This window comes from Lingula anatina, chromosome 1 (assembly GCF_051362555.1).
Source record: "Lingula anatina isolate TDL-2025a chromosome 1, LinAna3.0, whole genome shotgun sequence".
Taxonomy (NCBI): Eukaryota; Metazoa; Brachiopoda; class Lingulata; order Lingulida; family Lingulidae; genus Lingula; species Lingula anatina.
In genome coordinates, this window is record NC_141767.1 from 68,231,779 (window position 1) to 68,247,901 (window position 16,123).

General features: G+C 34.8%; 3 protein-coding genes across 4 annotated transcripts; 2 read left to right on the plus strand and 1 right to left on the minus strand.

Moving 5' to 3' along the window:
• Window positions 1-27: 27 nt before the first annotated feature.
• Window positions 28-6,108, plus strand: LOC106154624 (anaphase-promoting complex subunit 7). Of its 2 annotated transcripts, XM_087010346.1 has the most exons (16): window positions 28-168; window positions 257-379; window positions 689-760; window positions 1,173-1,256; window positions 1,545-1,660; window positions 1,865-1,972; window positions 2,384-2,471; window positions 2,826-2,918; window positions 3,278-3,366; window positions 3,539-3,795; window positions 4,169-4,269; window positions 4,452-4,496; window positions 4,735-4,847; window positions 5,006-5,122; window positions 5,350-5,470; window positions 5,698-6,108. In XM_087010346.1, exons 1-16 carry the CDS (start codon window positions 97-99, stop codon window positions 5,755-5,757), a joined length of 1,659 nt encoding a protein of 552 aa, XP_086866472.1. In that variant the 5' UTR covers window positions 28-96; the 3' UTR covers window positions 5,758-6,108. The 2 variants fall into 2 exon arrangements, with proteins under 2 accessions (XP_086866472.1, XP_086866475.1); XM_087010349.1 differs by lacking the exons at window positions 5,350-5,470; window positions 5,698-6,108 and having other exon boundaries at window positions 5,006-5,126.
• On the minus strand, window positions 6,098-11,567 carry LOC106154629 (flotillin-2). Its single transcript, XM_013529033.2, has 9 exons — window positions 11,377-11,567; window positions 10,369-10,450; window positions 9,927-10,141; window positions 9,504-9,736; window positions 9,273-9,392; window positions 8,865-9,079; window positions 8,500-8,683; window positions 8,126-8,269; window positions 6,098-7,894 (listed from the first exon to the last, which is right to left on the minus strand). Exons 1-9 carry the CDS (start codon window positions 11,423-11,425, stop codon window positions 7,865-7,867), a joined length of 1,272 nt encoding a protein of 423 aa, XP_013384487.1. The 5' UTR covers window positions 11,426-11,567; the 3' UTR covers window positions 6,098-7,864.
• A 222-nt stretch (window positions 11,568-11,789) lies between these two features.
• LOC106154631 (serine/threonine-protein phosphatase 4 catalytic subunit) lies at window positions 11,790-16,038 on the plus strand. The gene is made up of 8 exons (XM_013529036.2): window positions 11,790-11,949; window positions 12,444-12,598; window positions 12,760-12,912; window positions 13,036-13,209; window positions 13,710-13,836; window positions 14,048-14,237; window positions 14,862-14,940; window positions 15,223-16,038. The coding sequence occupies exons 2-8, from the start codon at window positions 12,449-12,451 to the stop codon at window positions 15,271-15,273; spliced, it is 924 nt and encodes a 307-aa protein (XP_013384490.1). The 5' UTR covers window positions 11,790-11,949; window positions 12,444-12,448; the 3' UTR covers window positions 15,274-16,038.
• The last annotated feature ends 85 nt before the right edge of the window (window positions 16,039-16,123 follow it).

Here is a 16,123-nt window from a genome sequence, read left to right on the forward strand (position 1 = left end):
TTGTCTATAATTTCTAAAGCATTACGGGCACATGTTCGGAACCCTATCAGTCAACGTTTTTTCAATCTCCACTTTCAAAAGAGCGCAGGAGTTTGAATGAAGATGAATTTTTACGATCACATAAAAACACTGCATAACGCAGGATTACATGAAGATGTCCGCTTATTGGTAGGTTAAGGATAATCCTAGCAAACTTGTTTTTGTATAAAATGCAGTATTATTTTGTAAATATCCTGTATTGTTCTGCTTATTTCAGGGTGATCTTTTACTCAGCTACAGTGAGCAGCAGCCCGATCTCCTTACTCCGTCCAGCAAGTACCAAGTGCTAGTGTTCTCTGGGGATGCTTTGGTCCACGGAGGAGAGTACCGCAAGGCAGAGGTAGCTTCACTCGGTTTCCTGTCCCGTGTAGACTGTTAATCAGAATACATTATAAATACATGTAATACAGTAGATTACCGGTATTCAGTTGGTACATGTAAGATTGTAGAGTAAAAGTTTTAATAGAAATGACAAATGGTATGAATTTGAATCTTGTATTAAATACAGTTTCCTTTACCATTACCTGAAGACCTTTTTGAATGAGTTTAAGACTGATGATTCAGACCAAACCTAGGTTAGTTCCTACCATTTTTATGTTGAAGAACATGTCATATTACACACTGACTTCTTCATATTTCATATATGTAGGTTCAGTATAAAAAGGCCCTACAGATTAAAAAGACATTGAACAAGGGGAAAAGCAAAGCTGTTTCAAATGTAGTAAGTAATATTTCTTGTCACAATTGCTTTTTTACCTTTTAAAAAGTTAATTGGGAATGCCGCAAAGGGAATAAAAAGGTTGAAATATAATCGTGTGGTGGTTTTATTGTGCTTTTGATACTTTGTCCTCGTTTGTCAGTTTTTTATTCCACTGCAACCCTCTTTGCAAGATCTTGATTTATTTATGAATTTATATTTCTGATGACATTAAAATCAATGACATATTTGAGTGTCATGATGGTAAGCAGTCTTACAACATGCTGCATTTTCATACAAAAAAGCCCCTGTGCCTGATTTAGGAAAAGACACAATTTGAGGTCTAAAACTCCATACACTATAATATTGTCGTTTTCTGATAAAGCTCCATACATATTTCCCTTATACTGAGTACACTGAACTTCCTGATTTTTAGGAATCCACCTCAGAGGTTGATGTGCGCTTCAAGATTCATGAATGTCTGTGTCATTTGAAGCAGCACAGGGAAGCAGTAGCTGTGGTCAGTGGCAAAATACTGTTGTTTCTGGAAGCATTTAGAAGAAGCCATTTAAATAACAGTAATAATATAATTAACTAAAACCAACTCTGTATTATTAGTTTTAGTACACTCTTTGTATGATAAATTATAATTGATTTTTTTTAATATTGTGACATCATGAAACATCAGGAAAGTTCAGTTATGTTATATTATATCACATCTATTATCTAGTATATCTGAAGGAATAATAATTTATCATCCAAACAGAAGTCTAACCAGTATGTGTATTTTGTATTTGTCTCATTACAGCTTGAAGGAATCAACAGCAAGCAGAGGACATCCAAAGTGAACATGGCACTAGCTAAGCTTTATCAGAAGACAGGGATGGACAGGTCGGCTGTCACATGCTTTAAAGAGGTTTTAAGGTAAGGTTTTTGGTAGATGATGTATGAATCTATGAAGACAGGCTCTAGAAAGATAGAATGTGACACCACCTTGTGTAATAGTTCTCATGGCAAGGTGCATTTTTCCCTCTGAGATTGGAGTTAATCAAAGTTAGTTGATGATAAAAAAACATCATAATAATTATTTTTTGATAAGAAACATTTATCTTCATATTTTTATTTCAGAGAGTGTCCCCTTGCACTGGAAGCTGTGTTGGGGCTCCTGTCACTGGGGGTAAGAGGGGCTGAAGTGGCCTCTCTTGTTTTACATGGAGTTCATGGAGGATGTGAATGGTAAGTGTCACATACTCTAGGCCTCTGTGCAGGCCCGTAGGCAGGGTGGGTTTGGGGGGTTTGAAAGAACCCCCCCTTTTTGCCAGGAAAAGGTCCCCTCTGGGTACAGTTTTATCTAGATACAAGAAGGATTCATGTTAAAAGGTCCACTTTTTCAGAAAAAGACCCCCCCCCCCCTTTTGAAATTGCTGGCTATGTACCTGTTGTGTAAATGTGACAATTGTCAATAGAGCATATTACTTACCATCACTAGTTACAATTTTCAACTATGTGAAGAGATTCAACATTGAAAGCTATTGACTAACTGTTGGTGTCTCATTGGGTCTCGCAGATAAGCATTTTTTTCTTGTTTTCTGATGATACCTTTGTAGATAATTGAAGTGGGAGATAACTACTGTGTGTTTTCTTTAGGTTGTCACACTGGATTAAAGGCCACGCCTTCATAGCCAACAAGGAGTATTCCCATGCTGTGTCCACTTTCAAGGGGTTGGATGCCAAGGTAATAATATGATGAATATGGCAGGAATTCCTTTTAAAATGATATAAAGCCATGGGTAATATTAGCCAATTGTTACCAGTTAGCAGTATACCTTGTCTGAATTTGATTTGCCTTATTCTCTAAAACACAGAGTCATCTCATAGTACTGGTAAATGTTTGGCATCTGATGACGTGAATCAATCTGTTTTCTGCCTAGTTCTACAAAAGACCCACTTTATTCCCTTTCCACAATGAGTCAAAGACATCTATGGTGTAGGAAAGTAGCTTGACCAAGTTGGCATAAAACCCATACATTCTTATTTGGTAATAAGTGCTAATTTTGTATTGATTATTAATTTAACCATTATTTTTCAGGTTCTAAGAAACAGTACAGAGTTGTTGTGCAGTCTGGGAGAGGCTCATTTTCTGAATGGAGATTACGCACAGGCACAACTGGCATTAGAAAGGGTTTGTGATTATATTCATATGAGCTGTGAAGGTGACATGTAAAATGTAATTTTCAGCTACCTGACTCCAAATACTCTCTTCAAAGACTGTGTCAAGTTGTCATTAAGTGCACACTCCATTAGGCAGAAGCTAAAGTTACCGTGGGAAGAGGAAAGGAGCATATTTCAAATTTGAATCTTCATCTAAGGGGATGTTTTTAAATACCCCAGTTACTCCCAGTCAATAATACTAATCATTCCAGTGTTTTGAACATGTCTTGGCCTAGAAAGCAGCTACTGTTCATGATAGACATAATTTTACTATTGTCAATTTGAATCATTTTTTTCGTCTGATTTCTTCTTTATTTAACATTATCTCAGGCACACACTGCAGAACCTCTCATGTTGAAAAACATGGATACATTGGCTTATCTTTATGCCAGGGAAAAGAAAACAAAGGAATTAGAAAGGTAGACATTTTGACGTACCTGTAATAAGATTTGGATCATAATTGTGCCTTTGCTCTGTATTTAATTCTCATGTTTTTTAACTAAATCGATTGCCTTGCATGTTATCTTTTCATTGTTTTAAAGTATAACTAAATACTTGACTAACACATGACTTTGTTTAATTTACTTCCAGCCTTGGCAACCAGTTAATGTCAGTCTCAGAGCAGGCACCCCAGCCATGGGTGGCCATAGGGTACTTCTGCCTGCTGACAGAGAAGAGAACTAGAGCTGTGTACTTTGCTCAGAAAGCATACACCTTAGACAACCGCTGCCTGGAGGCTCTGCTGCTGAAGGGACAGGGGCTGCTGGAACTGAAGAAAAACCAGGATGCTATCATGCACTATAGAGAGGCATTAAGGCTAGCCCCAGGAAGATATGAACCTTATAAAGGTATGGTTACACATCTGTATGATGAAATACATGTGTAAAAGTAAACCCATGAAAAGTTCAAATAGAATATAGTTTCAGCTTCTTTTTCGTACACAAGTGTGAGTTACCTTTAGAACTTCAGTCTAAGTCAAGGATTGGAACAGTCCTATCTTATTAGGCAAGAATTAGGCAAGTTGATGATTATTTAATCTTACACTTGCTAATTCAATAGCATCAAAACAAGAAGTCCTCTGCTGATGAGGAAGCTCAGACTTTGTGTAGAAATAGAAAAGTTACAACTGTAAGTTTTCTTTGGTACACTACACAAGTAAATATTCATCAAAGTACAAAAGTTTTTGAACACCTTTCCTCATAATACGTGTGAATTATTCAGGTATCATAGACTGTTACATAGCAAGTCACAGAATGAGAGAAGCCATTCAGATGGGGAGCAGCTCAATTAAACAGCTGGGACAAAATGCCAGGTCACTGACAGTAAGTACCCTCCAGGATATATTTTCTTTTGAATGCTTTGGAAACAAAGACTGTATGCTTTAACAGCTCTCACACAAATAGATACTGTAATCTCAGAATTGAAATGATTTCATTGGGTAAATGATTCTGCATATATTATGGTGAAAGTTGTACTGGTTTATTTTTGTATTTTTAAATTTCAGTTGTATGGAAGTGTTTTGGCCAAAGACCAGTTAACTTTAGAAAAGGTAATGTTTTACTTATAAGACATTGATATGATAAATGAAAACCTGAAAACCACTATGGACCAGGTTGCAAATATGAGCAGAATTACTTAATGTATACAAGAACCAGTAAGCTATTTCTCCAAGTCATGTGAGTCTAGCATGCCCAGGTAAATGCATTGATTTTTGTTCATGGCATTTCCTAAAGTCACAGTTACTTCTAGATTGTGAAGCAAATCACATATTTTCTTTATTTTCTTAGGCCAAGTCAGTGTTGGAGCTTGCCTTGAAGTTTGATTCACTCCACCTAGATGCCGTGTATGTTATGGCTGATATTTATACACGCCAGCAGCAGTGGGAGAAAGGCATAGACATGTAAGTTGCCTGCTGCTTACCAAACTCCAGAACCAAGACTAAGACATTAGATATATAAAATATAAGTGTTGCAGTGACAATAAAATCTTTTTTCTTTCAGTTTTAAAATATGCGATTTCATACAAAAAAATCCATAAACTGCTTGCAACATATTGCAGGTTACGGAACCAGCTTCAGCATCAAAGTACCTGTCGTCTGCACCAGCTGTTGGGCGACTTTTTGTCTCAGACAAATGAAAAACAGGAAGCATTAGACCAATACAGCATTGCCCTCAGGTAACCTTTTATATTACCTGTCTACTTAGATCCTGATACAAAAATCCTCTTATAATTGTGATTTAAGCTTTGTTTTTTACATACTTTCAAAATTACCCCACCATCTTAGCAAGTAAATAGGTGCCAGCACAGAATCATTTAAATCACTATCAAAAACATTGATCAAATTTTACCACAATGTTGTACGTAGCATGTTTATAATATAAAAGACCTTTCCCGCTTTTCAGTCTTGACCCTGGCAACAAGCAAGCCCGTGAAGGAATGGAGCGTGTGGAAAAGAACACAGAAGTGGGACTGGAGAGTGCTTACGACCTGGAAGTAGAGGACATGGATGGGACAGACAATGATGTAAAGCCAACTTGTTACCTTTTCAAAATATTCAGACCTATGAGATTTACGCTAAAAAAAAAGAAATAAAATATTTCTTTGAATGAAACGATCAGCTGTCTGCTATTGCACAATTTACTTTTGCTAAAATGTATAATTTGTTGAGTTTATTATCAACTATTCTTTAATTTTTTTTAATTTACTTGAATATTTTTAGAAATAACTTTCATACATTATCTTCTCCTCAGATGGACCTTGATGGCAGTGATGTTGAGAGTGCCTGGTCTGATGTCAGCGGGTACAGCTAGCATAGGAGAGGAGGACCTGACAGAAATGGGAGGACTTCCCTACATGCTCAGATAGCATAGCCCACTTAAATACATTTTGCTCTTTTGTATATAAATGTATGAGAATGCTCAGTGAAGGAGGAATATGTATGTAAAGAACAAAAAGAACCAGTGTACACCTTATGAATATGATATATGAATAATCGGGTACATCTTGGTTCTGATGTATGACATATGAAAAATAGACTTCATGTCAACTGCCAGATTTTCAGTCGTTTTAAGTTTTCTGCAGAACTGATTCAGCCCAGTTATAAAAAAAAACTACCTTATCTTTTACAGTAATCTATAAGAAATAAATAAGTTATCTTTTTATCTTGGGTACGTTTATTTCTACAGAAATTACATGTAATACAATTACAAACTAACAACAATTTCTAAAATACAAATTCACTGAAAAAATAAGAAATTTGTTTAAAAACTTGCATGCTTTACAACGAGAACTGTTAATTCAGTTTTCTCTTTTTAGGATATTAGTAGAATACTCAACTGCTGAGGAGCAATAGTGATTACAATGAGAATATAAAGTGGATTAAAGTTATCATTAATGGTCTCAGTTATAACTTTCCAGAAAACGCTTGCCTCTGGGTAATTTAATGTGCTAAGAGGTCAGAAGTTTGTGGGGAAGGAGGGGAATACATTTGAAAGCTTCTGTCATTTGAACATTGATCTACTTACATATAGGAATTACATGACAAAAGTGGGCCAACACAATCATTTACTTAAAAAAAAGATAAGCTGGCTTTGGTATTTTACTTGGAAATGGCAAAGTGCCAAACATAAACATGAATGATAAAAATGCAATTAACTACTATGGTATAAAATACACTGTAAACAAATTAAAAGCCCAATGTATTACATTACTAATGTAATAAAATATAACTTAACAATAAAGAACAAAAGATAATAAACAAATGGGGAGGGGGTGGAGAGGGGTTCCAACGTTTCAAAAATAAAAACCTGAAGTTACCAGTTTGAATGATAAGGCCCCATTCTTTTCCTTAAACAAGCAAATGCTGCCATTGAACATAGTGATATTGATCTAGATAGTCCTATTTGAGTATATATATATAAAGTCTATTTTTGCACAATTGCTGAATAAAGACAGGCTGTGTAGTTAATTTGCTTTGTTTGAAAAATACCCTCTGGTTTATCAAGAACTGCTATTACATTTTGTAAAGCAATTTCTTCGTGAAAATAATGCCTGACATTTAAATGCTATTTGCATTCTAAAATCCTGCCATGATTTTAGCATAGTTAACAAAACTCTTATATCAAGACAGTGACAGTTTGGCACCTCCTTCACTGCTAATATGTAGTAAATCTTATTACTGATATAAACAACACTTGCTGCACACCAGTTCCTTTGATTATTAACTCCAGGATACTAAAATTTACTAGTGTCAAGTAATTACATAGTGAAATAAATATTTACAATACAGAACACACCTAAACAAGAATGCACTGCAGATTCTGCCTCTTAATTCTAGTTATAGTGCTCCCAAAACTGGGTCTTCAAACGTTATAATACATGTATGCCAATTTTATCAAAACAATGTTTTTCTTCATCAGCACTACAGCTAGAATATAGGGCAATTATTCTATAAACATTTTTACATGCTGCATTGCAATATCTCATCTTTTCTAATTTTTGTGAAATGAAACATGCTGGATTATAAATGTCTAGTACCATTTGTCAGTTACATAAAAACCAAATTATGCTCTCAGTATAAAGAACTGAGTTAACGTAGGTCATCTGAAAAACTTTATTGATTTCATTTCTAAGTAGAGCTGCAATTCTTATCAAATACAAGTTTGAGTTTGTATGAAAACAAATACCAATGAGATTTTACCATGTAAGTTCACCAAAAAATCAGAAACAGAAGCTCCTATATATATATTGATATCTGGTTTAACACAAAAATGTCTAATCACACAATGAGGTAAGTGAAACGGGATTCCAGTGATGGATTCTAGTTTCTAATTTGTGGAAAAACAGTCATGTCTTGCAAATTTCTTGCACTGCCAGTTGTGTGTTACGCTCTCCATAGAATTTAGGGAAATGAAGTATTTACTGTGCACCTGGGACTTGCCTCAGAACCTGAAATAAAAAGATAACAGGAGTTATGCTTAGTCCAAGTCCAAACAGATGGAAACTGTGCACAGTGGAAAAACCAAGAACATGTATTTATCTTCAAAGATTTCATATTTTTGCTAAAGCCGTAGATCAACTACATCAGTGTTAACATTATCATAAATCATCAGAAATGCCATGCAGGCATAAAAGGTGACAGAATAATTCTATATATCAATATAATTACAATCTTATTACCTTTGATAGGTCAACTCCAGTCAATGCAGAAACTGCAGGGGGTAAAGAACTGACCAGCCGGCTGATTTCCCCAGTAGTGCGATCATCACCAATCATGACAATTTCTTCAGTCTTGCTTAGAGGAGCGGACACTTCAGCAGCAATCTGGAAGAAAAAAAATAATTGTTTGTGCAACTTCTAGCAATTGTAAAAGAATTAACGGAATTAATGTCTTCATAAGTGAATAAAAAAAAAAGATATTGACCATAATTTATCACAGACATCTTCCAAATTTTTGAGCAACAATTTACAAACCACAATATTTGCATTTACATGCAGTGCCTATAGCTCATCTAAGCCAGGTTCTTTTTATAACTCAAAACCATGAAATATACCTTGGGCAATGTTTCAAGGACCAAGCTAAGCATGGCAGCATCTCCATATTGCTTGTATGCAGCAGCCTTGAGCCTCATTCTCTCAGCCTCAGCCTTGCCGACAGCCTCAATAGCAGCAGCCTCGGCTCCACCCACAAGCCTGATCTTTTCAGCCTCAGCCTTGGCCACATCAACAGTCTGGGTCCTATTTTGAAAAGTGATAATGCAAACTAAGGTTTAATTCATGTTGTTTATCTTGTAATTTTGTCTCAGAAAAGCAAGTTTTCATGTGATTTGAATGTTCTATTTCTCATTTTACAATTATATGTTAATCAACATATCCAGTTTACAACCCGACCCAGCCTTGTTTCAATTAAATTCTTCACCTTTTGCCCTCTGCCAGCACCTCGGTCTTGTATGCCTCAGCCTCAGCTGGTCGCTTAATGGTGGCAACCAAATCATTTTCCTTACGCAAAATTTCTTTTTCTTCAATCTCAATTAATTTTTTCCTCTCAACAACTTCAATCTCTATTTCTTCAGCTCTTATTCTCTGCCTTTCCTTGGCACCCTGCAGTTCATATGCCAATTCTGCCTCAGCTTTCTGAAATTTATGATAATTATCAAACAATTATTATCTACTAAAAATGTTTGTTTTTTAGACATTCAATTTAAAAATCAGCCTTCGTGAAGTACGCATACAAAGTCAAGATAAAAACATTGTACCATAGAAGTAGGTGATTGTACAAAGGACAGCAGTGTGTCAACACACATGGTTACTACAGGAGCCACCTTACCCTGGCATTGACTTCAATATCAAAACTAGCTTTCTGCATCTGAAATGCCCTGGATGAGTCTGCGATCTTTGTGTCTGCTTCATATCTAACATCCATACGTGCTTTTTCACATTCAGCTTCCTAGGAAAGTAATGATAATGAGATTATCATTATGACAATAACTAAGTGCATATTATTCAAGCAACTTGGATGGATCAAATCCATACAGATACAAAAAAAATGTCAACTCACTCTGATTCCAGCGTCTCTGTTTGCTTCAGCTACACCAATATCTGCATCTCTCTTTACATTGGCTGTCTGAGCTCTTCCCAGAGAAGCAAGGTATTCCACATTATCAAATACATCTTTGATTGTAAAGCTAAGAATCTCTATGCCCATCTTCCCCACATCAGGAGAAGCTACTTCTCTCACCAACTGAGCAAACTGGTCCCTGTCTTGGTAAATAGCCTCCACACTCAGGGTACCTAAAAACAAGGCATTGAGGTATACATTGAATACACCAATCCATGTATTCAGTGAGTATCTATAAGAACAGATCCATACTATTGAAAATACTGAAATAGCTTAGGCAATGCACAGGCAGTATTGGAAACTGCCTCATATATTTCTGATTGCCATGTGACATTTTCAAAAAGGACTATTTCACTTCCTTACCAAGAATGGCCCTCAAATGACCTTCTAAAGTCTGTAGAATGACACTTTCAATCTGTCTCACATCTTTTCCCAGGAACTGTTCACAGGCAGTGGCTAGCAGTTCTGGTTCTGTCATAACTTTGCACTGGGCCACCCCAGTTACTGTTAGAGGCACACCCTCTGAGGTCTCTACACTCTCACATATTGGGTTGAGAGTCATCACCTCCAAGCTTATTCTGAAAGGTATAGGTTTCAATTTAGATATCATATGAGATAGCATTATGATTAGTAAAGCTAATCTATTCTCTGTATAGCAGCAATGAGCTGTACAGTTAATTCTTGAATCAATATTCTAAAGAGTGGACATTTTTAAGTTGTAACCTTGAATATAAAGGAATATTATATAAACTAAAATGAATACTACACCAGTTTGATCCCACACACATTGAGATAGTGTTCTTACTTTTGCACATCTGTCACCAGACACCAGGCCCATCCCCAGCCTCCAATAATGGTCCTCTTCTCCTGTGCACCACAGCAGCCACCTTAATACAGCAACACATAATCATAAACTCAAATGCTAAACATGTGCTGAAAACTGTCAAAAAGAAAATTAAGTCAGAAGCAAGCGAAAATGGTCCACAAAGACACATATCAGTGATGCTCACATTTTGTGTGATATCTGTATAATTCTCTCTTTTCCCACTATTTTTGCTGTTTTATACAATATCATAGTACCCTCCACTTGTTGCAGCAATCAACAGCAATTAAAAAGTTATCAAATGATGCAGGAGCAGGTGGTGAAATATATGATGATTGCGTAATAACCATTAGTTACAGCATGTACCCTACATTTAGTCCAGGAAATTACTGAATGTTCAACTGCATATTTCATTTAATGAATAAGTGCATATTACTGGATTTATATTTCACAATATTAATAAATAAAAATCTGTCTGCCTTGAAACAGAAACAAAAAATATCACCATCCCTGGGTTCACTCTAAAGAGCCCTGAGATGAATTTTTGTTGTCAATGCTAAGTCAAATCTAAAGCGAACATTTCATACTCCCTTAAACAAATTAAAAAAAGATATGAATTTGACTTAAACGTGCTTAGAGTAAGCCCAATAAACAGTACACTGTATCGTAACAACCTGATAGTGATACGCATGAAAATCGATGATTTCGAAATACGCATAAAATAGACGGACATTCGTGTACCATACTCGTTTTCACTGTTGTAAACCAACAAAATTCACCATAAATTGTGAATAAAAAGCTGTCGCTGATCATCGCATATGATATTACAAATAACGCAGCATAGCACTAACTGCAATAATAATAGTAATATTACTAGTAGTAACAGTAGTAGTAAAAAGGAGGGGCAAACTCAGGTCGATTACAGATAGGACGTAACATCTCCAGGCAGAAATAACGATCGCACGACAATGCAGAATTAACTTTACCAACCTGATATGACCAAGGCTTCGTTGGGCCCAGTGGTGTTGATATTCCCCATCCTGTCAACTTACTAGATCATGGAAGCTAAGAAAACAGAATGAGGTTTGCAGATGTTTTGTTGTTGTTCTTAATGGCGACCTGCGACCGACCTCTCGTTATTTCGCAATCGCCTACTCGTGATCGCGTCATATTAAATGATAGCATGATAAGAATAGAATACTTTTCTAACACCTAGTATTAGAAAATATGTGTAAACGACAACAAAGGTGAAAATTATAATAGATTAAAATAAAAATTCATTTTCTAGATCATGACATCCCACCTGCAACTTATTATATGATATCAACAACAATGATGATAAAAGAAATCTACCCTTTGATTATTCTTATTTCTTATCATTTAACTTTATTTACATGATTTATGTTACTTAAGTGACAAATTAATCCCAAATGAGCCATTTGTACGTTATTTTAACGTTCGATCTACTTATGCGTCATGAGCATCTGCGACGAACAGACAGACATCAAGCTCAGTGGTAACACCGGGGGTTATTTAAATGAAAATTAGTTGTTAGTTTGCCTGGTGAGTATTTTAAAGAGTTAACGCAATTTTAGATGTTATTCTGATATATAAAGATATCTCTGACGATTATGTGACGGATGTATAGCTCTTCCATCTAGCTTTTTATTGACAAACGACGGATTTGTCACTACAACTATTCAGCAATTCATTCGTCATAAATTATATCAGCGGCAGAATTTGCAAGAAATAGCAGTTACGGTAGCACACTTTTTTTGTTATTTTTGATTTATCCGCTCAAGCTGAGTGTAAATATTTTATCGTTTTGCACATATAATTAAACAAAAGTGTCGTAAACAGTGTGGTTAGTATATAAATGACGTTCAAACTTTTGAGAAATGCCTGGCTTTATAATACAATTGCCATTTTTAAAACTGATCGGTGAAAAGTTTAATAAATTTTTTGAAAAGTATCACTGAGCTTCTGTGTGTGAAATGTTGGGGCGTTTTCAAACAGGATGGGCATGATTTACCATGGTATTTGTTTTTTGGTTATAGGGATAATGTCTGACACAAGTGATTTAGATCGACAGATAGAGCAGCTCCGCCGATGTGAAATTATCAAAGAGAGTGAAGTGAAAGCATTATGTGCCAAAGCAAGAGAAATTTTAGTGGAAGAAAGTAATGTACAGAGAGTTGATTCACCAGTCACAGTAAGTTAAATATTCCTTGAACATTCAGATTATTTTTACATCTTAAACTTAAAAATCTGGTGTGTTGTAGTGTGAAAGCAATTATTATCATTGATGATATCTGTCTGTTTGTTTAGAGACAGTATTGTGATGATTTAAAACCATTCACTCATCTGTTTCAGGTATGTGGAGATATCCATGGCCAATTTTATGACTTGAAGGAATTATTCAAAGTAGGAGGAGATGTTCCAGATACAAATTATCTGTTTCTAGGAGACTTTGTGGACCGAGGATTCTATAGTGTTGAGACATTTTTATTACTATTAGCATTAAAAGTAAGTGATTTTTTTTCTATTTTTTGAAAAGTTCATTTGTTGTAAGTTGAATTAATATTTGTGTAGAAACAACCCAAAGCTTTTTTTAGATATGTGTTAAAAATCCATTGTTTATCCTTTCAGGTAAGATATCCAGATAGGATAATGCTTATACGAGGCAATCATGAAAGTCGTCAGATTACTCAAGTGTATGGTTTTTATGATGAATGTCTTAGGAAATATGGATCCATAACAGTTTGGAGATATTGTACAGAAATTTTTGACTATTTAAGTCTTTCAGCAATCATTGATGGAAAGGTATGTATTACCTTTTGTGTAATCCATAGATGGAAGTTATTGCACCCCCCCCCCCCCAATAAAAAAGTGTATAAGTAAATTAATAAAGTTATTGAATGAAAAAATAAATAAAATAAAAAAAAGAATCCAGCATGCAGATACCTGTTGTGACATTACTTGTAAATAGTGATCCCTTGTGTCTTTCCATTTGAAAAGAGGTGTGATTGTATTAGTTTTTTTCCTCTTGCATATTGCATATTAGTATTGTACTGTATATCATTTTTTTCCACACAGTCTTCATATCATGTGACCAGTGACATTTTAAAGCTCAACTGAATTGGTTACTTATATTGTTAAAATCTATATTTTCTTTGAGTTAAATAGATATAAGGAAAGTGGCAAGATCAGATCATCAGAAGAAAGACCTGCATTGGACATCAACAAATCATTATTTGAAGTGTTTCTTTTGTGGTTGTATATATTTTAACTGATGTCACTTTTTAAAAACTACACATTTCCAGATCTTCTGTGTCCATGGGGGTCTGTCACCGTCCATTCAGACATTAGATCAAATCAGAGCAATTGACAGAAAGCAAGAAGTTCCCCATGATGGACCTATGTGTGACTTGCTATGGTCAGACCCTGAAGGTAGGTCTTGAAACGCCTCATAAGATAGAACTTCAGTATTTGTTTAAACTTGTGTTCAGATGTATTTAAGTAAGAACCCTATAACCAAATTGTCAGATGTGATTAGTTTGACATTAATGTGTACTTGAGTATTCATATTGGCCATGTACTTTTATAAACTTTTTTACCCACATTTCTCAGTAAAAGATCAATGATAAATCCTTTGTTGCAGATACCCTGGGCTGGGGTGTTAGTCCCCGTGGTGCTGGTTATTTATTTGGAAGTGATGTGGTGGCCCAGTTTAATGCTGCCAACAATGTAGATCTCATATGTAGAGCACATCAGCTGGTGATGGAAGGCTACAAATGGCATTTCAATGAGACTGTTCTTACTGTATGGTCAGCACCTAACTATTGTTACAGGTAGGTAATGGTAGTTGGAAAGATGATAATAATATTTATTTATAATCTAAAATCCATACAAAATGTTCAGTAGGCTTTACAGAGGTAAAATTAACAGAATAAGATTAATAAAGTTAATAAATAAATAGACAGTTAAGATAATAAGATATTAATAATGATGGTACAATGTAAGTAAATATGTAGACAGTTAAAATATTAATATATTAAAATAGATAGTACAAAGTAAAGAAAAAAGCCAGTTAAATCATTTCTGAAACTTTTTTGAAAATAAAAGTTTTCAATTCTTTTTTTCCTCGGAATTAACAAAAAAATTCATAGATGTTGATAAAATGAATTTAAAGCACCTCATCCTGTATATTGCGATTTTAAGAATTGTCATTTTAGGCTGTTCACCAAAATGAAGTCTGCTATAAAATTGGCTTATAGAGTTATTAAAATATCTTTTTTAAATCCCACTTGTGAAAAATTGTTTTGGGAAATGTAATAGATCACTTTGATTCAAATTTAGAAAGCAGTCACGCTCTGCTGTAAATAAACATGCATGGAGTTGTCTCAGTGTCCTGGTAAAATATCTCAATAACAAGAACCTTTGTCAAGTTTCATGTTTTTGTTTCATTATTTCAGATGTGGTAATGTTGCCGCCATATTAGAATTAGATGAACACCTGCAGCGGGATTATACAATATTTGAGGCTGCACCACAGGTAAAGCTACTGCAATGAATAGTACAAAATTTTAAACCTCACCTTACAAATGTACACATATTCTAGATTAGCAAGTGTCTCCCATGTTTTAGTTAGGTCTGTCTGGATAGAAAAACCAGTTGTACTATTTTAGAAACTGCAACCTGTTTTTGATGCATTTAGTTTAGACTAAACTTATTTTTGACAAGTGATGAATATAACATAGAGTTCTTGAATGTGAATTTTTTGTGCAAGAAGTAAGATTTGGAGTGCAAATTTTATTTTTGGACTTTTTATTTTTAGGACACAAGAGGAATTCCATCAAAGAAACCACAACCTGATTACTTTTTGTGATTAGTTCTTGAAATGTGACTGAAAACTGCAAAAAAAATGAAAGCATATATTTATTCCAATATTGTACACAACAAAGGAACCCATGCAGTGAATTGGAGCAATTAAATATGGCAGGGACAAAGGCAGTTCTTGGAGTCTTCTCTAAATGTTTTATGGAAGAACACTAAGTGACAGAATTGGTTGTTGTTAAATGTAATTTAAATCCAGTGCCAGTGAATGACAGGAACCTGTTCAGTAGTGATGAAAAATGATACCTCTATAGAGCACCAAAATACAAAACATACATACAATGAATTAATATTATGATACTGCACTGTTAAATATTCCAGTGAGTGACCTAATGATAGACATTACCAGTGCTGTTTTAAAGACCACAGCATTGATTATACATGTTCATTTCTTTGAATTATCTCAAGCATTGTGAGATGTGGGTAAATAACACTACAGATTACACCTTGAATCTCGACAATACAGTATCTATTGAAATGTTGATATTTAAAGAAATTAGATTTATAGTGACAAAAATGTGCAGTAGAATATAATTTTATAGTTATGGATGTATAGTGATAAAATATATGAATGAGATGAATATGCGCATTGATTTTGCCTCAGAAGGTCTTGCAAACTTTGTTAGAAAAGATAGGTGTGATAGTCAATAGTGGATTTATGTAACATTCGTATTTTAATACAAAGTTGAATCTGTAAATAACATTGTTTTAAAGCCCTTTCTATACCCATTGTAAATAAATTCAAGAAGTTCATAGATTCCATTGTTATTTTCTTGTTTGAACAGTAGGCATCTTAATTTTTTTGCAAGGGAAAATAGTAATTATAACATTTAAATAATAAT

Coding starts and splice junctions, on each gene's coding strand:
- LOC106154624 (XM_087010346.1), top strand. CDS start 97: ATGAAGATGAATTTTTACGATCACATAAAAACACTGCATAACGCAGGA. Junction 1,661..1,864: donor TGCTTTAAAGAGGTTTTAAG/GTAAGGTTTTTG, acceptor TTTTTATTTCAG/AGAGTGTCCCCTTGCACTGG. Junction 2,919..3,277: donor CACAACTGGCATTAGAAAGG/GTTTGTGATTAT, acceptor ACATTATCTCAG/GCACACACTGCAGAACCTCT.
- LOC106154629 (XM_013529033.2), bottom strand. CDS start 11,425: ATGGGGAATATCAACACCACTGGGCCCAACGAAGCCTTGGTCATATCA. Junction 9,393..9,503: donor ACAGAGACGCTGGAATCAGA/GTGAGTTGACAT, acceptor TTACTTTCCTAG/GAAGCTGAATGTGAAAAAGC. Junction 7,895..8,125: donor CTGGAGTTGACCTATCAAAG/GTAATAAGATTG, acceptor TTTTTATTTCAG/GTTCTGAGGCAAGTCCCAGG.
- LOC106154631 (XM_013529036.2), top strand. CDS start 12,449: ATGTCTGACACAAGTGATTTAGATCGACAGATAGAGCAGCTCCGCCGA. Junction 14,238..14,861: donor GCACCTAACTATTGTTACAG/GTAGGTAATGGT, acceptor TCATTATTTCAG/ATGTGGTAATGTTGCCGCCA. Junction 14,941..15,222: donor TATTTGAGGCTGCACCACAG/GTAAAGCTACTG, acceptor TTTTATTTTTAG/GACACAAGAGGAATTCCATC.